At 41.3% G+C, this 24,731-nt stretch overlaps 1 protein-coding gene and 1 long non-coding RNA gene across 3 annotated transcripts; both read left to right on the top strand.

Annotated features, from left to right (window-relative positions):
• Positions 1-5,554: 5,554 nt before the first annotated feature.
• Positions 5,555-24,106, top strand: LOC134442105 (uncharacterized). Its single transcript, XM_063192413.1, has 11 exons — positions 5,555-5,578; positions 6,619-6,670; positions 7,095-7,229; positions 9,079-9,202; positions 20,466-20,686; positions 21,012-21,116; positions 21,308-21,501; positions 21,837-21,978; positions 22,072-22,716; positions 23,827-23,912; positions 24,005-24,106. The coding sequence occupies exons 1-11, from the start codon at positions 5,555-5,557 to the stop codon at positions 24,104-24,106; spliced, it is 1,830 nt and encodes a 609-aa protein (XP_063048483.1).
• On the top strand, positions 15,194-17,561 carry LOC134442101 (uncharacterized). 2 transcript variants are annotated; one of them, XR_010033300.1, is made up of 5 exons: positions 15,194-15,216; positions 15,810-15,862; positions 16,379-16,562; positions 17,002-17,097; positions 17,440-17,561. It is a non-coding gene; the product is annotated as an uncharacterized LOC134442101 (long non-coding RNA). The 2 variants fall into 2 exon arrangements; XR_010033299.1 differs by lacking the exon at positions 15,194-15,216 and having other exon boundaries at positions 15,232-15,862.
• Positions 24,107-24,731: the final 625 nt, after the last annotated feature.

Below are 24,731 nucleotides of genomic sequence, written 5' to 3'. Positions count from 1 at the left end.
CCACACGGGAAAGAACGGTTATCCCCAGACTGACATCCACCCATGTCGTATGCAGGCTGTCAGCAAGACCCCTGGACGAAGACACGACTTTGGTAGTTGAACCAGATGTTGACCCCCAGTGGCCAGAAGGGCTACAATTGAACGAAACAGTGGTGCAGTTAAAAGCAGGTGCTTCTCCCTACATCATGGTGAATGTACAGAACTCCTCAACTCATGACATAATCTTACCAGGCAAAACCACCATTGGCACTGCGCATGAGGTACAGTCTGTGTATCCCGTTTCTCTTTTAGATCAACAGTGTGGCCAAAACCATGCATCAGTGAGTCATGTCCAGTCTGGGGTTGAAGAGGATATGGATGGAAAATGGGACCCCGCTGTAGATTTAAGCCACCTAGGGGAAGTTCAGAGAGAGATTGTTCGCAAGATGTTAAGAGAGGAATGTTCCTCATTTTCCCGTTCAGATGATGACATAGGATGTATTGACAGTCTAAAAATGACAATATCCCTGAAAGATACAGCCCCTGTTGCACGGTCTTACCTGTCAGTGCCTAAACCTCTGTATAAGGAACTAAAAGACTACCTGCATGACCTCATTGCTCAGGGGTGGATTGAGAAATCAGCATCTTCTTATTTCATCACCTGTCGTGTGCGTACGAAAAAAAGATGGCAGTCTACGTCTCTGTGTGGACTACAGAGAGCTAAACAAAAAGACCCACCCAGACCGGCAGCCCATTCCTAGGGTCCAAGACATCCTTGACAGTTTAGGTGGGAACTCGTGGTTCTCGTTGCTTGACCAGGGTAAGGCCTACCACCAAGGTTTTATGTCAAAAGAGAGTAGACCTTTAACTGCATTTGTGACACCATGGGGCTTATATGAATGGGTAAGAATTCCCTTTGGGTTAATGAATGCCCCTGCAGCGTTCCAAAGGTGTATGGAGGAGTGTCTAGGGGGCCTACGTGATAAAATCTGTGTCCCTTATTTGGATGATACTTTGGTGTTTAGTAACTCCTTCGAAGATCACATGGAACATGTCCGAAAGGTGCTGCAGCAACTAAGATCTTATGGAATAAAGCTCAAGCCAAGCAAATGTGAAGTCTTTAAGCCAGAGGTACGTTACCTGGGGAGAATTGTATCAGCTGAAGGGAGCAGAATAGACCCAGCTGACACTGCTGCTGTGATGGCTCTGAAAGATAAGAGACCGGCTACTGTTGGGCAATTACGAGCCATCCTGGGACTTCTCAGTTATTACATAAAAAACTTCTCCAGGATAGCAGGGCCACTTTACAACCTGCTGAAGACTGCAGGGCCACAAGACAGAAAAGATCAGAAGCAGTCAACACGAAATAACAAAAAACATACAGGTGCCCCTTCAAACCAACCTATTGTGTGGGCAGACAAGCACCAGGAGGTACTGGAGAAACTGATTGATTGTCTTGCTAGGCCCCCCATACTTGGGTTCCCAGATTTCTCACAACCCTTTATCCTACACACTGACGCATCGGGGCAAGGTTTAGGAGCTGTGTTGTATCAGGAGCAAGGGGGCAAACTCCGCGTAATAGCTTATGGGTCTCGCACACTGACTGCTGCTGAAAGAAATTACCATCTTCATTCTGGAAAATTAGAGTTTCTCGCTCTAAAGTGGTCAGTAACCGAGAAATTCCGTGATTACCTGTACTATGCTCCATCATTTGTTGTTTACAGTGATAATAATCCCCTTACATACGTAATGTCAAGTGCCAAACTCAATGCAACCGGTTGCAGATGGGTAGCTGAACTGGCTGATTACAATTTTACAATTAGATACAGACCAGGTAAAGAGAATATAGATGCAGACAGTCTTTCCAGGATGCCAATGGAAGAAATAATGGAACAATGCACAGAAGAACTGTCATTTGACTGTGTGGCTGCATTAATACAGGCTGTGGAAGAGCAGGAGTATGCCCCACTGTGCACAGTAGCTGCTGCTTTACAGCAGCCAACCGAAACTGCCCATTGTGATCCCATTCCCCTTTCAGAAATCAGACAGAGTCAGCTCGATGACCCACACATCGGGCCAGTGATGAGATTTAAAATGATAACCAGTGTAAAGCCATCCTTACACTCAATCATGTCCTATAGTGCCAAAAGTAAACGTCTGTTTCGTGAATGGGAGAAGCTGCATGTGGATGAACATGGCATTCTGAGGAGAAAAACAGCCACAAAGACTCAACTTGTCTTACCTGATAAGTATAAGGGTCGCGTGATTGAGGAGTTGCATAACAAAATGGGCCATCAGGGTGTGGACCGCACTTTATCACTGATCGGAGACCGTTTCTTTTGGCCACAAATGCGAGATGACGTTGAACACCATGTCACCAGATCTTGTGCCTGCTTAAAACAAAAGAAGCCAAGCAGAGAGACAAGGGCTCCTCTAACAAACATTATGACCACCCACCCCTTTGAGCTCGTGTCTATTGATTTCTTGCATTTGGATAAATGTAAGGGCGGATACGAATACATATTAGTGGTTATTGACCACTTTACCCGCTTTGTTCAAGCATATGCCACTAAGTCAAAGTCTGCCAAGACAGTAGCGGATTGCCTGTTCAATGACTATGCCCTTAAGTTTGGATTTCCTGGAAGAATCCACCATGACCAGGGAGGTGAGTTTGATAACAGGCTCATAGCCCAATTGAAGAAAAACTCTGGTGTCATGAGTTCCCGCACAAGTCCCTACCACCCGCAAGGGAACGGTCAGGTGGAGAGATTTAACAAAACGTTGTTACAGATGTTAAAGACACTGACTGAGAGAGAAAAGAGGAACTGGAAGGAGTCATTGAATAAGCTAACATTTGCTTATAATTGCACGAAGTGTGAGGTCACAGGCTTTTCCCCTTTCTACCTCCTCTATGGGCGTAGCCCACGACTGCCTGTTGATACCCTGTTTGAACTAACTGAGAACAAGGGCACCCCCAGTCAGCAGGAATATATGCTGAGATGGAAAGAACAAATGAAAGAGGCATATGAGATTGCAAGGGAGAGTGTTAAGAAATCAGGTGAAAGAAGCAAAAAGAATTATGACAGAAAGCTGAGAAGCACAGTATTGACTCCTGGTGACCGTGTGCTAGTCAGGAACCTGACACCGAGAGGAGGGACAGGCAAGCTACGAAATCACTGGGAAGATGCTATCCACATTGTGGTGAAACGAATAAAGGAGGACCTTCCCATCTATGAGGTGCAGCCAGAGCAAGGAAAGGGAAGGTCAAGGGTCGTGCATCGTAACTTGTTGCTGCCCTGTGACCATTTGCCTATGAATGCTCCAGTGGATATCAAAGACAAACCAGTGAGAAAGAGACAGAAACAAGGAGATCAAAACATTGAAACAGTTCATTCGGATGAATCAGATGACGAGGATGACTTCTGTGTTCATTACTCACCTGTCAGGCAGCCTCAGGTTGAAGTGCACACTTCGGATGCTGAAACTACAGAAAGTGAGCTGGAAAAAGAGGTTACTGTACTTGTCTCTGAGGATGAGAATGAAACTGAGCAATCAGATGAAGTGATGATGGAGGAACAGAGTACAAATGATGAAATACCTGATGAGGAGTCTTCAGTAGCGGATAATAGTGATGAGGATGAAGAGGTGCATCAGCGGCCACAGAGAGAAAGGCGACCCCCTAAGCTGTTTACCTATGATCAACTTGGAATCCCCACTTGTCACATGATTAGCTGTGCAAATAACTCTAGGCAAAAGGAAATAAGTTCCCTCAATAGGTTTCACACTACATGGCCTAGATTCATACAGCCCCTTCATTCATATTTTGTTTATACATGCTAAATGAGGGTTTATTGCTGAAGAACACACACACTCATTGTTCAAGGAATAGCTTTTATTAGTTCGAACTAAGATGTCGGGACGACATCTATTTTAGAGGGGGAGTATGTAGTGATTTGGTTATTTTGCCATTTATTCATAATGTATGCAGAAACTTGATTTATATCTCTCTTTGAGTTCATTCAAATGACCACTAGAGGGTGCTACCTGCATGGGGAATGTGCTGGGAAAGCGTTGCCCTCCTAGACAGGAAGCTGCTACGTTTTCATTCAATAACACCACAGCATCGAGATGAAAGCAGTAGTCCTGACTCCTTCTTTCTTCTTTTGATTTCTTCACTCATCAGGTATGCAACTCGTTTGAAACTTCAACTGACTTTGTATAAGGTTTGAAACATTACGAAATGATGTTGTTTGTTATGTTATCAGTTGCCAATGTGTTAATTTTGAATGGGGGAAAAGTTGGCTAGTTATGGGAACGAGTGCAAGCTAACATGTAAAAGCGCGGGTCTTTGCTAATCGTCGCAAGCCTTTGTGTTCATTTAGAAAAGTGAAACTTGATGCCGCGTATCTCATGATCTTTAAAAAGATTGCTTACAAGTGTAATACAGTAGTAAAATGTTGGTCTACGTTTCTGTATTATGTTTGTGACTTTTTCATTGCAAGTAATTGCCACTGTCTTTATGAGATCCAGTGCTGCCTGCACTATTCTGTTGAGTTTTACAGTATCAGCCACAGCGAAGCGGAAAATGGACTTCTTGTAACTGAGGTTACAACTGAAAAAAGGACTTTGAATGGACATTTGCTATTTTTCATGATTTGTACTCATTGTATATTTCATGTAATGTTTTCTATGTATGTTGTGGTTTGAGAAAAGTGTTGACTACACTAAGCTACTGCACTGTTAAAAAAGGGGAAAAAGACTGTTAAGATGCTGAACTGTTTATGAGGAAAAGGTGAATGTATTGTAATTAAGAAGTTGCAGTTATTAAGCTGCTACGTTTTCATTCAATAACACCACAGCATCGAGATGAAAGCAGTAGTCCTGACTCCTTCTTTCTTCTTTTGATTTCTTCACTCATCAGAGTGCAACACAGGATGTGGCCAGAGTAGGCACACATGCTCAGTTAAACTGCAGCCAATTGTCAAATATGAACTTTTCATGAATATTTACGAAGTAGTAAAACGGTATTTTAGTATGACCTAAGTACAGCAATTAGTCATGAATAAAGGAACCATTTGTGAATGGGCAGTATACATTCTGGATATAAAAAATATTACACAGTGCAACTTTAATACCAAGGACCGACTATAAAATCAGCAACAACTGTGGGTAGTACTTAAGCAAAGTGCATAGGTCAAAATGCAAAGAAGCCATGAACAACAATGGTCTTTCATGGACCTAATGTGTTTAGTAAATGCAAGTGATATTAGCCAAGGGAAATAGTGAAAACAAATATACTGAAATATTGAGCTTGTGGTTTATTCAGCTAATTTATGACACTCATGTGCCGAGTAAGGGGTCTCTGCAGAACACATGGTGGGCGGTTTTCAACCGATGGGCGGATTTCAACCCAGATGGGAGGATTTCAACCGTAGCATCTGATTTGTCGAGACAAGATACAGGAAGACAAGTCAGGAAGACAAGGAGTGGTTATCCACGTTATTTGGGTCTACCGTTTAAAATCGAAAGAAGAAGAAGAAGAGGAGTAAGGAAGAGAGGCGAATTATTCGACGCCATGGGGGAATCTCCAGGCAGTCGCGTGAGTAACCTAACCCACGTTTTAATTTCTAAATTTGCCGGTCGGTTCGTTTAAGTAACGTGGGTTAAATATAGGGTTCGTTTCCGCCGAGATACCGTTAGCAAGCTAACAGCTAAATGGCGTTAGTGATGATTACGTCTGAAATCTGTTGGTTATCCTTTGCCAACAACAAACATCTAAGAGTTATCATGCGTGTGATGAATTAAGTTAATATAGTTCTAAACTCCAGTAGGAGCCACGACATCCTAAGCTAAGGTGACCGCGATTTCCTCGGGTTACTGTTGTTGCTGGAACATCCTAACGTCAAGTTGGAAGCTGTTATTTTAACAGCATGTAAGAAATGTAGGCTATTCCAAATAATAATGAAATGGCTCTGGTGCTTCACTAGACATGTAGGAGTCATGTTCATTTATTTAAGTAGTAACCGTTGTTGTCCAGCCAGAATAATTGCAATTGAAAAGCTGCCCAAGTTGCTGCCCACAAGTAGCCTATTATTTGTTGTACTTTTCAAGCAGGTCTTGTAGCCTACTATGAACACGTGTTGGTGTTTTTGTCATTGTCACCATTGTCAAGGCCTCGCTATGTTTACGAAATAGACTACCTCAAGACAAAGTGAGGTATAAAACGTTTGGGAGATGCTTTTGGAAGATGAACGCTGAAAGTGGAGAATTGTTTTGACCATGGTGGAAGTAGGCCTACCAGTGGTCACAAACACACTGCTTTTTGTCTACAGTAACCTGTATTAAAATGTCCCACCCGTCTTTATGCCAGCTAGCCTACATGGCCCTCAATTTGATAATGGTGTAATGAAAATGCATGACTTTTTCATCCACGTGGCTGATATAATTTTAAGAATTGCTAGAGAAACTATGCCCCAGAAACCCACTCATTTAGCCTGGAAATACCACCACCAATTTTACACCCATTTTTACACCTACTGTGTTGACTGACGTGAAATCATGACCAGAGATGTCTGTTTATTTTGGAGTAACATTTGTAAATAATGCTGAATATGTCTGTTGTTCATGTGTCTCCCACAGCATATATCTGTACAGCCAAAGGGCAGTCTAGTGCCGCAGCCCCAACGGCTTAGTACGGATTCTTCTCAATTTCTCTGCCCTCTTTGCTCTTCTGACAAGTACCCCCCAAGAGAGTACCTTAAAGTTGTTACACATTTAGCCTCACACAGGACCAGGGCTATTGAGTTTCAGGGTGAGATTGTAACTTAATTCTATTTTATTGTATGTGCTTGATGACATTGTAAATACATACATTGATGTCTATTGATATATGCATGTTGTTATTTTAACATGATGCTTCCATTTTTTTTAGACACTGTTATATACAGCTGCAGCCTAGGCTGTCGCGGTGGGACACATTTCCACTGCAGTATGTGTGCGGCTGTGTACATGAACAAGGGTGCTCTTATAAAGCATATTGCCAGCTACACTTCCGCTGCGCCACAGATGCCACAAGCGCCATCCTCCACTGTGCCACCCCGGGCTCCATTCCCCAGTGCTGCGCCACAAGCTCCACTCTCTGCTGTACTGTGCCACGCCGGGCTCCCTTCCCCAGTGCTACGCCACAGACTCCACTCTCTACAGTGCCACCTCGGGCTCCCTTCCCCAGTGCTGCGCCACAGACGCCACAGGCTCCACTCTGTAATGCTCCTGTGCATGCACCAAAAGCTCCCCCACAAACGCCTCTGATTCGCCTCCCTGATGCACTGCCACAGGCTTCCCTCCCCACCGTCCGGAGAAAGAAGGTGATGGTTGAATGTCCACAATGTGGAATGGAACTTAATCAGAAAAATCTGAATACGCACATTCAAAGGAAGCACCAGGACCCTGATCGCCCAATTGTAACCTTGAGATCACAATGTGTTGACAAAAGGAATGGGGTTTTTGTTGTGCAGAAATGTCTTCGTGGGCCCAGTACGCCTGTCCATGTTGTAAAAAAAGTTTGGGGCTCATCCCATAAAGTGGCATGTGAAGTTGAAATTTGCAATATTCGAGCAGAAGTTACTGAAAGAAGTAATGCTTTGGTTACGCAATGTGTTAGGTTCAAACCCTTAACATTTGTAAATATGAAAGACCTGAAATGAAAGACACAGAGAATCAGTAATTAAGTTTCAAGCCAGCTTGGAGAGCGAGTGGGAAGAACCGTCAATGACCATTTTCCCCAGTCGTTCTAACACAGAATTATCTCCAAGCCTTATTTATTGTAGGATTGGCCCTGGTTACATTTTGTTATCTCTTCCCGCTAAGGAGGGGGGCGTTCACCCAGGAGAGAGATGAATTCATTCACACACACACACACACACACACACACACACACAAACACACGAACAGGCCTTGGCCCAGTTCTCTGTTTTGGTTAAGCTGCAGGCAACTATCTCAGGAATGCCTGATACAGAGAGAGTCTCCGCACAGTCCAGTAATATACTCTGAACTCTAAGCAATGCAAGAAAGGCACATTTGTATAGAAGCAAAATGTTTGAATCATAGCTATAGAATAATTAGGCTATAGGATAACATGTTTATACAGTTCCAACAGCAATGTGTGCACCTCACATCAGTAGACTCTGCATCTGGTGTGGAATCAGAGGAGGAGCTAGCCGAAGCCATACTAGAGCAAATGGTTGAACAGAGGTGGTTTGGGGATCCACGTAAACAGCAATGTCTACAGAGGCAGGTGCAAGCAAGAAATGACCGTGCAAAATTCAGTACTCTAGTGGACATTGGCTCATATATTGAAACATATAGCATATGTTCTGGACCTCCAAAGGTGTCTCATTACAGTAAGCTGGGCAGAGTCTTAGTCTGTCATAATGTACGGAAAAATTCATGGCACTGCCCTTGCAGTAAAGGCAGACAAGGATGTCTACATAAATCCATCGCAAAGTGGCATTTATTTCAAACAAAGAGGCATCTTTTCCAAACACAGCCAGTTGCAGAGGACGCCCCTGGCCGTCAGCAAAATGTCGACTTCCCTGAGTGGGAATACCCTCCTGAGAAGGAAGCCTTAAAGGATATGGTAAATTACATATACCATAACAAGAAGATCCCGGTTACCGTCTCTGAAAGGTTCACCATGGATTTGAAGAGGGAAGAAATTCCAAGGCGCCTTATACCTGAGGAGGAGTTCTGCAGAAGGTGTCCAGGAGAAGTTCCCCTCACTTGTCCCAACCTGATTTCAAGAAATGTCAAAGTGGCAACCCTCTGGGGAGTGGTAAATGGCAAGTATTTATTAGCTTATATGATTCCACAGTATAGAATGCATATTTCTGTTAGAGTTAACATGTATTTTTTTACTTTTGTTTTTATCCAATAGACAGTAGGTCTGCAATGACGGCAAGTTTGAAAGAGTAAGGGTGGAATTTGTAAAAGACCATGGGATTGGGACTATGGGATAGGACTGCTCTCAGACCTGTGTTGCCGGCGTATGGATCAGTTGTCTGTTGTGACGTGCAATAACTTTCTTAATGTTCTAATCCCTAGGCATATCCACATTTTCCAAGCGATGCAACAGTTGTGGGCTGGTTTACCGCTACCAAGACTGGATTCATGGTGTCCACAATTACAATGACCGAGTGCTTCTTAGCATCCACCTCTGTCTTTTCTTTTTTTTTTAATTCTTTTTTTATTGAACAATAAGAGAACGAACAACATCAAGACAAAGACAAATCAACAAGCAAAACAAAAGAAAAAAGAAAAGAAAATAATAATAATAATAAAAAATAAATAATAAAAAATACACCACAGAGATCAGGCATTTACATATGTAAGCATACACAAAATGTTAAGGAATCAGGCAAGTAGTGTTCATCTTTGAATTTCCCATTCCGCCCATAGTTTCACAAACTTCTCCATTTGCAGTCTGTGTGAAAAGGTAATTTTCTCCATCAAATATAAATCATTTACTATATCAGTCCATTCTTCTATAGTGGGTGTATCTGGTTGCAACCAGTGCCTTGTAACAGTTTTCCTACCAGCAGATATCAAAATACCAAATAAATATTTGTTTAAGTGTACTTCTCTGTTAGTGTGAAAAGAAGTATCTCCTAGCAGAAAAATGTTAAATTGAAAAGGTATAGTTAAATCAAATATGTTTTCCATCAGCTTGTGTATCTCTGACCAGAACTGTGTGATTACAGGACAATCCCAAAATATATGCCAATGATTGGCCCCCTGACTTCCACACAGTCTCCAGCAATCAGCACTCCCCGCTGAGATATGTGCTTTCTGCTTTGGGGTGATAAAGAATCTGACCAGACATTTCCAACCAAATTCTCTCCAGGTATAAGAGTTAGTGCATTTCCATTGGAATTCACAACAACTGGACCATTCTTCTTCTGATATGACTTGACTGCTTTCTACTTCCCATTTATTCTTAACATATTCTGAAGAGTGAACTTGTTTGGTCATAAATGCTTGGTATAGTTTTGATATAAGACCCTTATTCAGAGAGGAATAAGCTCCTGACAGAACTACCTTGATTATTGTATCTTCAGTATCTATATGTTTCTTAATGTCTTGGTCAAAGTAATGGCGTAATTGTAGATATCTGTAGAAGTCCTGCCTTCCTAGGCCATATTTTTCTCGCAGTGTTTGGAAATCCTTCAAAGTCCCTTTCTCCATTATAGAGTAGAATGTTGTTATACCGTGGGTTATCCATACCGTGAATCTATTATCTAGTTTGTTTGGTTTAAAATGTGGGTCAAAAGCACACCATCTAAGTATCTTGAGTTTATCCTGTAACTGATAATCCTTTTTTACAGAATTCCACATTTTGAGTTGAAATTTTATCCATGGATTTTGGATTGTATTAATGATTTTTTTCAAGTCTGAATTTCCAAGTACAGTGTCTATGGGTGGGTTCTTTATCAGTGAGTATTCTATGTCCTTCCATCTAGCAGTGTAATGTTGATTACACAGAGTTAAAAGAACTTTTATCTGAGAGGAGAGGAAATAGAGTTTCAAGTTTGGCAAAGACAACCCTCCATTTTTCTTTCCCAGTTGTAAGGTTTTGTACCTCACTCTTGGTTTTTTGCCTTGCCAAATAAATCTGGAAATCATTTTGTCCCACTCTGAGAATTGTTTAGAGGAAATTTCTACGGGCAGGGACTGAAACAAGAACAGAAGCCTTGGGAGAATGTTCATTTTCACAGATTCAACCCTTTGAATGAGACTTAGAAATGGGTTAGTGTTCCATCTTTGTATGTCTGATTTTATTCTTGAAACAAGAGGATCATAATTAATATTACCAAGTAATGACATATCTTTTGGTATCACCACTCCCAGATATTTCAATGTCGTCTGATCCCATCCCAATAAAAGTGCATCTTTAATTTGTCTTGGAGGAGTATAATTAAATGTTAAAATTTGTGTTTTATGAATATTAAGTTTATATCCTGCATATTTTCCAAAAGTGTCCAGAAGATTGAATAGTTAAGGGAGTGAGTTAATGGTTTCTTCTAAATGAAGAAGGACATTGTCTGCATACAGTGCAACTTAATGTTGATCTTCATTTATTGTTACACCTTTTGATGCATTCAGACTGTCCTAACCACTGGGCAAGGGGTTCTATGTAAATTGCAAAAAGTAGCGGCGACAGTCCACACCCTTGTCGTGTGCCTCGTTCTAACTTGATCTTATCTGTTAAATATCCATTTATTTTCACCCTTGCACATGGATTACTGTATAGGTTGCTGATTGCCTGTATAAATTTTGTATTGAATCCAAATCTCTCAAGCACTTTGAACAGAAATGTCCAGCTGACAGCGTCAAAAGCCGTTTGTGCATCCAGGCTAACTAGAACCGCTTGTAATTTATTTGTTTGAATGTGGTTCAATATGTGTAATGTCCGTCTAATATTGTCGTGAGTTTGTCTTTGCAGGATGAAACCTGTTTGGTCTGTGTGTATGATCTGTGGGAGGATCTTTTCAAGTCTTTTTGCCAGAATGGAAGTGTATAGTTTGTAGTCTGTGTTGAGAACTGAAATTGGCCTGTATGATCCACATTCTAGCCTATCTTTTCCCTCTTTTGGGATAACTGTAATTGTGGCTTCTTTCCAGGATGGTGGGATTTTTCCCTCCTTCAGGGCCGTATTTAAGGTCAGAAGAAGACTTGGTACCAATTCCGACCTAAATGTCTTGTACCACTCAGAGGGAAACCCATCTGGGCCTGGTGATTTATTTGCCTTCATTCTGGAGATCGCCTCATTCAGCTCTTCTTCAGTTATCTCTGTCATAAGGCCGCTGTTGTGATTAGATGACAATTTGGTCAGATTAAGTGACTCCAAAAATGTTTTGGTTTGGTTCTCATATGCTAAATTTGGTTGAGTATATAATTGCGTGTAGTAATTTTGAAATGCAGTTTGTATCTCCTTTTGTTTGTATACAACAGCTCTAGATACAGGATCCTTTATTTTATAAATTGTGCTATCTGCCTGTTGCTTCTGTAGCTTCCTTGCCAGGAACTTTGAAAATTTAGGACCACTTTCATAATATTTCTGCTTTGTATACACTAATTTCTTTTGTATCTCTTGAGAATATTGTTCATCTATTTCCCTCCTGGTTTTCTTCAGTTTTAAGAGGGGGACTGATTGTGGATCTCTTTTGTGCTCTGTTTCAAGCTCATCTAACTCCTTATTCAGTCCTGATAGTATTGCCTGCCTCTCTTTCTTTTTAAATGAGCAGTATGAGATAATCTTCCCTCTAAGAATAGCTTTCAGTGTATCCCATACAATATCAAAACCAACCTCTCCATTATCATTTTCTGCTATTATTCTTACTATTTCCTGTTTCATGTTCAATTTAAATTGTTCATTGTTTAATATACTAGTGTTTAATCTCCATAGTGTATTTCTAATGTTGTTTGTGATTTTTAGTGATAAAGAGAGAGGTGCATGATCAGACAGGTCAATATTTCCTATTTCACAGTTTTCCATTCTATGTCGGTCTTGATTAAAAATAAAGAAATAATCAATTCTGGCATATAGACCATGAGGGTAGGAATAGTGTGTATAGTTATGGTTACTTGGATGAAAATCTCTCCAAAGATCAATTATCCCCAGGTCTGACATGAGAGCCTTCAGTTTTTTATGTAATGGAGTTAAACTAGATGGTTTAGAGCGGTCAAGCTTAGGGTCAAGGTGAATATTCCAGTCGCCCCCACAGACAACAATACCAGGCCCCACAGTCATTAGATCAAATAAGCTTCTGTAAAAGGGAAAGTCACTACCTGGAGGAACATATACATTTAGTAGAGTTATTTCTACTCCCTCTATCTTCCCTTCAACTAAAATATATCTGCCTTCCTTATCTTTTAATTATTTTACTTTTTCAAAATGGACCTTATGAGAAATCAAAATAGCTACTCCTCGTCTGTGACCTGATTTGTAGGATGAGTAGTAAACTTTTGAGAATCCCATTCTTTTTAGTTTTTCATGCTCCGTAGAATTAAGGTGTGTCTCTTGTAGGTACACTATTTGTGCATTTTCCTTTTTCATTTTACTTAAAATCTTACTCCTCTTAATTGGGTTAAGGACCCCGTTAACATTAAAAGATATTATTTTTAGATTAGATGTGGTAGCCATGGACTCATGTAGGAATTTAGATGCATGCCTGACATTGTGGTTACAAAAGAACTGAAATAAAAACAAACAGAAAAATATAGAATACACTCAAAAAATAGTCTCCTGAACATGGAGAGATAATAATGAAACAAATATATTATGAAAGCATCTGAAAGTAGAATTTTAGCTTCCAAATGTGAGGCTCCTTTAGAATGAGCCCTGAAGGGTGTCGTGATGGTGTGAACAAACCCTGAAAGGGATAAGCCTCCTCTGCCATCAATGAAGAGGGCCCCTTGAGATGGCTGTGCCCATATGGTCATAACATAAGCTACTGTGACCCGGTTCTATTTATCAATTGCAAATTTAAACAAAAAACCATTAAAATCTTAATATTATCTGCATATTACCACCGTAGTGAATGTAAAATAAACTCACTTAGTCCGTGACTTTTCTTAGCTTAATGTCCACCATGATCAGTTTTCCTGGTGAAGTAAACAACATCTTGCATTTTCAATCTTCTTCCCGTCCTCGAGAGGCTCCTGCGCCTCTGCTCCGCACCACCGTCCACGAGGACAGGAGCTGGAGCTCCCCGCTGTCTGGGTCGGGCTGAGCAGGTATGATGGGGACCTGGAATCCTCTTCTGGACATATCCGCTGTTGCTTCGCTCGCCGTCTGGTACACGCATGTATCCTGTGCAGCGTAAAACACTCGTAGCTTTGCTGGATAGGGTGTACGGAATTTGATGTTTTTCGCTTTCAAAACCTTTTTTGCTTCGGCATATTCCATGCGTCTCTTCAGTACAGCAGTGGGATAATCGTGGTCCACGTAGTAGCGGTTTTCGTTGTGGAAGACTTTTTTTTCTGCCATGCTATACGGATAACCTCTTCCTTTACGGCATGGCTGGCAAACTTGGCAACGATTGAGCGGGGCTTTGCCTCCGGGTCGGCGGATTTAGCCGTGAGGGCTCTGTGCGCTCTCTCAATTGCAATGGTCATGTCAGGTGGCAGATCCAGTGACACTTTAAACAGATTCTGCACAAAGTCTGTCATGTTATCGCCCTCATCTCCTTCGGGTATACCGTAGATTCTTATGTTGTCCCTTCGTGCTCTACCTTCCTGATCTGTTAGTTTACTTTCCAAGCTTGCGTTGCGTTTTACTAGTTTTTTCACCAGCGAGGATACCGCCATCAAAGTATTTTCCACTTCGTCAATCCTTCCCTCTGCCTCGTCCAGTCTATTATTCGTTCGGCGCAGTTCTTGTTTTATCTCTGCGAGGTGTTGTTTATTATCTCTTCGAAAGTCCTTTAGCTCGTTCATTATACTTTGCAAGCTAGCTGCTCGCGCCCCTTCTTCTTCCTCCATGAATGGCGAGCTGCTTCGGCTATCCGACATTTCTGTAGGCCTAATTCTTTCCACGCCAATCTCACTTCGTTGTGGTTTTTTGCTCTTTCTTGAACCCCTTCCTCTACTCATTTCCGAAAAACTTTACTTCAGCATCTCCTTGGATGTATCTGGGGTATTTTAATCACAGACTTCTATTATAACTAGACTGCGGATGTTCGATGTGTTGTGAAGCAACGGCTGGGGGCGGGACATGGGACGATTTTGGGGCGGAAGAAGGAAGTAGAGCGCCTTTTTCCATTATTCTCAATGGTGGGCTTGAAGCGATATAGCTCCTTGCCAATTCTTACCAAGTCGGCTCTGTTTCGTTCCTACGATAGTTTCCCCTCCCTTCCAAACAGCCCAGATATTTTTTTCGGGCTGACCCTGTATTTAAGAGAGCTATTAAAATAGTTTAAATGACCAATGAGCATGGCTATTTGGGTTGATTGGCAGTTGACATTCTTTAGAATTATTGTTTTGATTGACAGGCAGGCCGTCGTCAAGGCGAAGGACGACTCTCGCGCCGTCTCCAGGGGAAGCCCCCTCCCTGCTGCATTACTTTCAACAGCTTCATCACTGCCATGGGTTATTTAATTTTGGTACACTTTCCCCACAAATATGCGTTGTTGTACTTTTGGATGTACTTCTCTGTATTCTGTAAGGACCTCTGCAGTTTTGGTAAGTAAAATAAAAACATGTATATACGTGGCTGATTGACCAAAATGACTGAGCTTTGTTAAACAAACACGTACGACAATGCTAGCTTGTTATTAGCCCAAGGCAGCATGCTGATCTTTCAGTGTTTGATGATCTGTCGGCTTGTCAAGTAACTTAATTATAATTTGAATGCCATTGCTTTTGAAAGCAAAATGTGTCTGTTTGGCGTGCGTCAGGTGTAAGGATTCCCTCCTTCCGTACCGTAGCCAAGTCCTTACATCAAGATGAGTAAACATTTCACTACCATTCTGGCACTATGCTGGCCAGTGGCCACATCGGAAAAGCAACGTAGTCTAGCTGTGTTCCTCCGTCAACTGTTAAATATTGTTTGTTTCTGTGTTGCCAAATTGCCAAGTTGCTAGTTGGTGATGAAATGATGGTCATTGGTACGTTCGTTTTCAGTATGCAAATTGCGTCATTAATGTTGACTGTACTGAGTGACGAGTGCATAGTGTAATGCAAATTGTGTCATTAATGTTTAATTAGGCCTACTGACGAGTGCATTGTGTAGTAAACATTTCCCCATCCTCATGTGACATGGTTTCATTCTGTAGGCAAACAACAAACCACACTTCACCTGGAAAACAGAGCCAGGACTCACTGTCAGGTAAGTAAAGTTTCAAATCCCTAAAGTATGCTCCTGAGTTAAGACCAGAGACCTTCGACCTTCCAATGTAAAGCTAACACCATCATCTGCTTACTCTGCATGTATTTATATATTAGTAATAAAATAGTAATGAAATATAGTCCAGGAAGACAGATGCTGAGGCACTCAAGGTTGCAATTTTTTTACTTTTTTATTTGGCTACAATGCCTACGCGTTTCGGCCCTTATGGCCTTCTTCAGGGCGTATCAAGCTTGTATCCTTGATACGCCCTGAAGAAGGCCATAAGGGCCGAAACGCGTAGGCATTGTAGCCAAATAAAAACGTTTTTTTTTTTTTTTTAAATTGCAACCTTGAGTGCCTCAGCATCTGTCTTCCTGGACCAAGTTTGAGAGCCCCTACACTGATGAGCACCAAGGAAAAAAGGTGAAGACCCAGAAGCACTCCAATTACCTGCTTGTGAGTAATGAAATATATGTTGTTCTCATCACCCTTCGTTTGTCATCATTTTCTTTACAGATGTCTGAAAATGTACAGTAGGCTACACGCCAGCAGGTCTCACCATAGTCAACATCATCAAGGATTGTCACTCCGACCTGAGAAGAGGCCCCATAGAGACACGGACAAGGACCAGCCACTGTTGCCAGTGCACAACTGAGGACCCGACCAGCCTGCTGCCATCTATGATACTATATAGTACCCGGTATGTAACATTACACTACACTCAGCCAATGCTTTCATCCAAAGCTTATCACTTATTTTTACATGTGCCTCCCAATTTGAAGGGACAAAAAGTAATTGGACTGGATAAAAGTATACATCAAGCGTAGTAAACTCTCAGCATTTGTCAGTAGCCACTATCTTCAATAATTACAAGGGTACCAATTCTATTGACAGATATGCATGCCCACACCATGAAACTACCACCCCATGATTTTCACTGATTAGGCAGCATGCTTTGAAACATGAGCAGCCCATCTCCTTATCTATTGTGTTTTCTTCCCATGAACCTGCCACTAATACAAGTTCAGCTACTTAATGTTGAGGTAAATAATGTAAACGATGTAAGTATGTTAAGTTGTTGGTGTATCAAACAGTGACGTATTCTCATCACACTTCATATGCCATTATTTTATTTACAGCGGAGCGGTCTGAAGACGTGGAGTACACTGCAGCAGGTATCACATGACCAAGGACTTGGACAACGTCTCTGTTTACATCTATAGTGTATTACACAAGTGAGTGTACACCCCCATATTTCTGCAGATGTAATGGGACAATAAAGACATTTGAAAACTGAAAATGAAGTCTGCACTTCAAGCTCATCACATTAAATAAGTAAAACAGGAGCTTGGTGAGCAGACTTAATTTTCAGTTGTCATTTGACTTTGTTAGTCCTGCACCCAAAACTTTTTTGAGAAGGATGTTCATGGGTTTTTCCTTTTTAAACAAATGTAGACATTTTTACTACACTGAAATGTTAATGTTATAGTTACTCTATATATACCAGTGATATGCTTCAATTATGTTAATGTTACATTAATTATTTTTAAAAAATAGATTTGTATTTATCGTTACAGCTGAAGATGTGCACAGTACGCTACTGCCTGCATCCTACCACCACAGAGGATCCGATATGCAGAACCAGCTTCAAAAACCATTGCAATTATGAAACACAGTTAATAAATGCTTATATACAGCAGCCCGCACATTTTGTTTAATTTGTAATATTGGTTAACACACTATTGTTACAACTGTTTAGATCGGTGTTTCCCAACCAGGGGTACATGTACCACTAGGGGTACGTGAACACAATGCAGGTGGTACATGCATTGGCAGGTATCAATAAAAAGAAATGTATGGAGCATAATCATATTGGGATAGAGCAGTGGTTCCTAACCTATGGGTCGCCAAAGATCCACAGTGGGTCGCGAAGCCCTCTTGATTTTAAGGGGTTTCGTTTTAATACCATATAGCCCATGTTGAATATATGACAAAGTAAAGCTTTTAAACTGATATATGCATAGAGGCAACACAATGTAAGCGACACATTAAACAGAAGCAATCTTCATCTTCAATCTTCCGGATGACAGATTGGCGTCGAGGAGCCTTTCTTCAGCGTCCATGGTTTGTCTGTTAAACGGAAAGGTTTCGCATGTCATTTGATGCCCAAACATTCAAAGTTATTTACAAATGTCCGTAGAGGATTAACTTGGTGTGGCAGACACAAACCAAACAATATTTTACGCAGATGTACAACATGAAAATTGGAGCATTCTGAGCTCTCATACAAATGCAATGTTGATACTGAGTATTGCTGACATGGATTATGTTTTGCCAAACGGTACGCCGACCCCAAAGACACATCTGCTTTTTCTGTGTACAGCTCTGTTTGTAGCCTAACTTCCCATTTATCTTTAATTGCGGCTACATTACAACGTGGTGAAGTAACTTATAGTAAGCTACAGGCGCGGAGTGGCCGTCGGGAGATCGGGGACTTGTCCCGGTGGGCCGCGGCCGTGAAATGCAATATTGCGGCCGCTCCGCGTTTGAATCCGGCCCCGCAATTTTGAAATTGCACTGAAATGCACTGACTTCCTAATATCCACTTCCCTGTACTAAATTACAGCTGACTAGCCACTATTTATACCTTAGACCAGACGGCAATACCTCACTGACGGTGTCAAACAGTAAATTGGCCACACCCCTTCTCTACTGATAATTTTCATACACCGTAGATCGCGGAAGTCTACAAGATCTTAGTAACACAGTTTCGTTTTCAGTATTTAAATAACCTGTGATATGTATATTGGTTACCAAAGGATGGACATATTGATAAATTATGATTTATTTTCCGATTTCCACACGACTGTTACAGTTTACAGTCTTTCCAGTCCAGATTCACTTCCTCTGTGGTTATTGAATTGGGTTACGAACAGACTCCACCAAGTGGTAAGGAAGAGAACTGCACCTAACAGAAGCAGTGGGTTTTGTTTTGATTTGTTAGAACTACTCTCCTTATAGTCGAAATAATATTATTATCATACATATATTTATATGTGGTACATTTAGGATGTAGCCTATGTCTGAAGAAATGGAACAAAATAATTACCACACAAGATTCTGATGTTACCAGTGCTGGGTGTGTAGGCTAAGCTGTGGATTAAAGTAGAGTGATTGCAAGAAACAAAGACATTTGCTGCGACGAAGACAGCGTTTTAAGGTAGGCCTACACCGTTTGGTTATACATTTTGTTGACTTATGGTTGTGCTTTGAAGTAGCTAGGTTTGGCTTATTTGCTGCATGGTGGGTTTATTGCACAATGTAGACAGACTTTTTGTAAGCTTTAGGCTACTTTACTATATTCTGTAAGCCCACTCTTCTAAAAATCCCCACACTCAAAACTTTGTGCCTATGCTCATCCTGTCTTCCTTAAACAATATTTCAATTTCAAACTGTCAAAATGACAGTGGAGTGCACATTTGCATGGAACAGTAGCGTGATGTAGCCTATAACCTAGTAGGCCTATAAATGCTTTAGACTGTGATGATGGCTCCAGTGGTGCAGTCTACTTTTTGAAGTGGGTATACTGTATATTTGAGCATTTTTTGATGTGTACTGTATATATTTGTGCTATTGTAAATAATGGATAAATCAATTTTAAGTGGGTATACTGTAATCCCTGAAATGTTGAAATGGGTGCGTATACCTGCGTTTTACGTAGACTACACCACTGGCTGTGCATTTCATCAAGGTGTAGGCTAAATTCTCCAATTCAAGTTGATATTTTGACAACACTAATGTTCACATGTAGTACGACTGCAGATTTCGTGGCTTTTGTATTTTTGGTTAGGAAACCATGTTGTTCGCTTTGTTTTTTTTTTTTTTTTTTTTTAAAGAGGGCCGCCAAGGGGAAAATTCTCCCGGTGGGAAAAGGTGGGCCACTCCGCCCCTGGTAAGCTAGGTCTTACGCCACTCGGCTGGCTCACGTTAGATGCTAAGCTAAAATTATTATGGTCATCATAACAAGCTCTTCAAGGTTTCGTTATCCCAAAGTATCATTTTATTAATAGCATGGTATATTTGCCATACTTACCGATCACCAGTTCCATTTGAACTTGTGTTGCTGTTTTTATGACAATCAAGGGTTTCTGTGTCGACCAGTTCCACAGCTGAAAAGTGGGTTCAATATTTCTGCTGGGGACGCCATGTCATATTCGGGTGGGAGGGGCGGGACATGTCTTGAAGTGTCTGTTTGTGGATTGGCCGGCGATGTCGACCTATCAGCAATGTAGCTCAACGTTGTCAAGGTGATTATTATATTTCCGCATTTTGGGGGCGGAAGAAAATCAGCCGCGGTTGCTTCAAAACCGTTGAATGGAGTTCTATCGAACTCCGCAGTCCAGTTATACTATACAAGTCAGTGATTTTAATCAAAATCACCGGGGAGCTCTATGATTATGCAGCCATCCGAGATGTCGCCTGACCGGAAGTCCCACCTCTGTCTTTTCATGAGGAACTCTGTTCAGGTCTGCCCAGGTCTTTCCATGAAATGGAGGACTATTTTTCATCTAACCAACATTTTTTTTTATTTTTGGTCTAACCAACAATTTCTTTTGCAGGGTCATGTAGCTGTTGGCAGACTGCGCACTATATTGCAGAGAACAACTAAAGTGAAATACCCGAGGGAGCAAGATTTTCTCCATGCATATTTGCATTTTGAAGCCATGACCCAGCACGAATACAGCTACTCCTGTGTGAAATGTGGTCATCATCCTCCTATTGTAATCATGGATCTGCACAAAAAGGGGGTCTTCAATATGCCAGGTGACTTGGGAAAGTAGTAATTTATTGTGTTTGCAAATGAATTCAAATTGGGTTTCCTTTGGTCTGGTCCAGTGGTTGGTGTAGTCTACTTTTTTATGGTGGGTATACTGTATATTTGAGCATTTTTTTAAGTGGGTATACTGTATATATTTGTGCCATTCAAAACAATGGATCAATCAATTTTAAGTGGGTATACTGAAATCCCTGAAATTTAGAAGTGGGTATACTCCGTATACCCGCGTTCTACGTAGACTACACCACTGGTCTGGTCATAAATGGTGTGTGTGTGTGTGTGTGTGTGTGTGTGTTTCCCCACCCTTTCCAGTCAGTGATATAAGTGCAGCACCAGAGAATTTCGATGGGGAGGTAAACTCTGAAGAATTTTGGGACACGATGTCCATGGAAATGGTTGCTAGTGGCCTGTTGAAGAGTAAGCTCATTATGATGAAACGCATCATTTTGAATATTTCTTGTCCAAAATGATCAACATTGCATTTTGTAAACCCCTTTGCCACTTCTAACTTTGCATGCAGTGTTGTTTATCCTCCAGTAATTTTCAAAAATTCCCCCTCTGTCTAATTTGAAAATGTACATGTAATCTTCTATCATATATTGCTTCAGGAGGGGAGACGAACCCTTACAGAGTGAAGCCCAGTTATGAGTACTGGGCCCCTTGGATCGGCAGGGAAACCAGGAAGGCACCAACAGTAGTCAACACTGAGTGGCAGAAGGTGCAGAGTACACTCCCTCCAGACAGCACCACAGACATGGACATCACTGAGGAGAGACTTTGTGATGAAGTCATGAAGTTAAAGGTGTGTGAATAAGTAGTCAATTTAAAACAGGCAACGTAGCCCAAAAGTGTCAGTGGGAAGGCAATATTGTTAATGTTAGTCATGACTTATATTAGGTTCACTGTGGCCACCTACAGCTTCTATTTACTTGAAGCACATTTTGAGTAGGCCTTTAGTCCTGTAAGTGGAAATGTAAAATCAGAAATCTTTCTTTTAAAGAAATGGCATTTTTATTGCATATCATTACTTCCACTCGTGCAAAATGTGTCATTCAAGTGTATTATAAATGTACTGATGAAGCTCTCTCAAACCAGCCATCTTATCACTTTTAACCTTTGATTATACTTCTTGTTTAGGTTGCTGATGTCAGGCGACTTTGCAAAGCCTGTGGTGTGGGACACCAAGGTTCCAAAACGGACCTCATCATTAGGCTTAAGGGCGAAATGCAGAACAGGGCTGCCTATGACAAAATCTTCCAGAAAGTTTGGGGCGCCTCAGGTCATTAGTAGCTTGGCTCTGGATTTTGAAATATTTTTTAAATTAAATTACCGTATTTGCCTTTGATTAATCTATCGTAATTGAATGTCATAGGTGGCTGGGCAGCAATATTGTGTCCCTGCGGTATTGTCTACAGCGTGAAATTCTTGGTCAGAGCAGAAAGTCCACGTGACTTTGCTGACCTGCTGTTCTCTTGGAAACACATCCCCAACATTTGCATTTACGATTTTGCTCGTGGGTTGGCAACACACGCCAACCTAAGGAGACCTGGGGCGATTCCCTTCACACCCTTTGAGGGACGGCTTGCGGAGTCCACCGACGATAACATCAAGGCAGCTCGGGCAGGAGAACTGTCAGTGGACTTGCCCTGGCTCAGGGAGAAGGGAACGACTGAGGCAGGTGGCCACCCTGTGACTGGGTCCAGTCAGCACTACGTCCTCTATGACCGATTTCATGAGGCCAACAGCAGAGACCCCCGAGATGCCTTAAGGAGACTGCAGTTGGTTCCCGAATTGGCTGGCCAGGTGAACACCCAAGTGGCGGAACAGCTGTTTGGGGACATGAGGCGAAATAACTACTACCTGAATATGATGTCCCCGTCAACTCATATATTCATGGTGAGGAGCCTCATCCAAGTCCACAATGACCTAAAAAATCAAGCAATGAGGCACCGAATTGCGCAGGCTCTTGGCCCTCAACAAAACCTTGGCCTTGATGGTCTGGGAAGGCTGATAATTGGTAAGTGTTGAAGTCACATGTCTCTGTATGTTTGGAATGATTGTGATGGCTGGGTTTTAAAAAATGAAATATAATTTGTTATTTTAGTATATACACATTTGAAGGTCTTTATGAACTGTAGTCTATAAAAATGTAACAAAATGTCATCTGAAGTTGGTTTAAAAAAAAAAAAAAAAAGAGAGAGTTCCATTTGGATTTCTCCGGTAAAGCTCATGTCAGTTGATTTGAAAGTCATTGTCTTAGGACCCTTTCTCCAGCGGTATTGTTTCATACGGACGATTACACCTGATGCACAGTGCTTGCAACTCGTGCTCTCTGTTCGTGCAAGAAAATCTGGCTGAATGCGAAGCAGCTCTTTCTTTGTATAAACATTTTAGTAGGATTACAACAGAAAAAAAATGAAGGACTCCAATGAGCTGGGTATTTATAAAAGCATTTTTAAGTTGACATTTCTGTTTAATAACCCGTTTGGTCAACGCAAACGCCACTGGTTATCTTATGCGTATATTTTCGTATAGCAGTCATTATGAGCGTGATTTCTCAGATATGACTTGGTAAATTAAAAGGCCATATTAACTAGGTGTTTTATGACGCAATAATTACTTTGTAAGTAGCAAGCATCTTGTTTGGCAACGCCATGCTGTTTACAAGGAAGCTTTGTAAGTGCCGGTAGGCCTACTGGCTAATCCGTAAAACATTGAATAGCTACCATATCGCTCGCTAAAAGCCTACCAACTTAATTACACTTCTTTATTGGTGGCTGATATTAAGCTTAATCTGGCCATTTCCTAATTTGGTATTCAGTGTATTTCTATAATAACGGAAAAGGGCTACTTGATCCATTCCCCTTCAATAACTATCACCAGTGATGAAATTGTCATTCTCAATTGAAGAATACAACCGTTCCAAAGTTTGGGAGCACCTGCATGTCCTTGTTTTGAAGGGGATTACTCATTGTTTTGATAAATAAAAACCTTGGCAAATTAACATGCCATACATATGTGTAATGAATGACGAAATGTGTATAAATAAATTTAAATGTTCTGTTATTTGATGTGCATTCAATACAGAGAAAAACCCTCTTTAAATTTGTTTTCTTGGTGTTATCAGAGAAGGAAATGCCAGCAGCGTTGGCCAGCGTGAGGCCAAATAAGACTACCTGGGGCAGGCCTCTCTCTCTGGCTCAGCGTGAGCAGGTAATGTAATACAATTTGTCATCATTTATCATCTACAGTATAGGCATCCTTGCTTACCCTTAAAGAATGTATGCCTCCTGTTTTTTTGGCAGTTGGCCAACGCTCTCCGAGATGGCCCTGATCCGGTTGTCGAACAACCATACCAGGTCAGCCTAGAGGACTTTCGAAGCCTGGCAGGCCAGGGCGAACTGTAAGACATGCATATACCTTTTGTACACAATTCAGGAAATTCACAGTTTAAGAGCATTGTTCTTATCATAATATGAAATATGTTTGTTATTGCAGGTGGTCAATGCTTGCCTGAAGATAATTGGGGTGGTGGCGCAGGAACAGGTTATTATACATTTTTGATGGGACTTGTGGTGTTTTTCCTGTAGCATTCTAACAGGGTTTTCTTTCTTAAAAGGACGTGGAAACCTACATGGTGGACTGCCATGTTGTCAGGACCTGGGCGCCACCAACACTGGAGCAGCCATCCTTACCCGTATGTTTAAGTCTAATCAGTTTTTTAAATGACAGCATTAATTATGTTTCTACTAAAGCCCCCTTTCCGTATCATATAGCCTGACCTTGGGTCAAAAGATGCTGTGGTGTTTCCAACCTGGTTGCCAGGGCATTGGACCCTATGCGTGAGTGTTTGTTTCCATTGTCTTGGGTTTGAGTTGTTTAAATTTTGAAAAGAATGGCCAATTTTAAGTCACATGCCTCCTCTTAACTTACCTGTTGTTTTATTGCAATAACAATTTTTACAGATCAAGAATGCCCAATTTTAAGTCACATGCCTCCTCTTAACATAACTGTTGTTTTATTGTAATAACA

This window comes from Engraulis encrasicolus, unplaced genomic scaffold (assembly GCF_034702125.1).
Source record: "Engraulis encrasicolus isolate BLACKSEA-1 unplaced genomic scaffold, IST_EnEncr_1.0 scaffold_114_np1212, whole genome shotgun sequence".
Classification (NCBI taxonomy): domain Eukaryota; kingdom Metazoa; phylum Chordata; class Actinopteri; order Clupeiformes; family Engraulidae; genus Engraulis; species Engraulis encrasicolus.
Note: the sequence above shows the minus strand (reverse complement) of the source record. Positions and strands in the feature narration are given on the sequence as shown.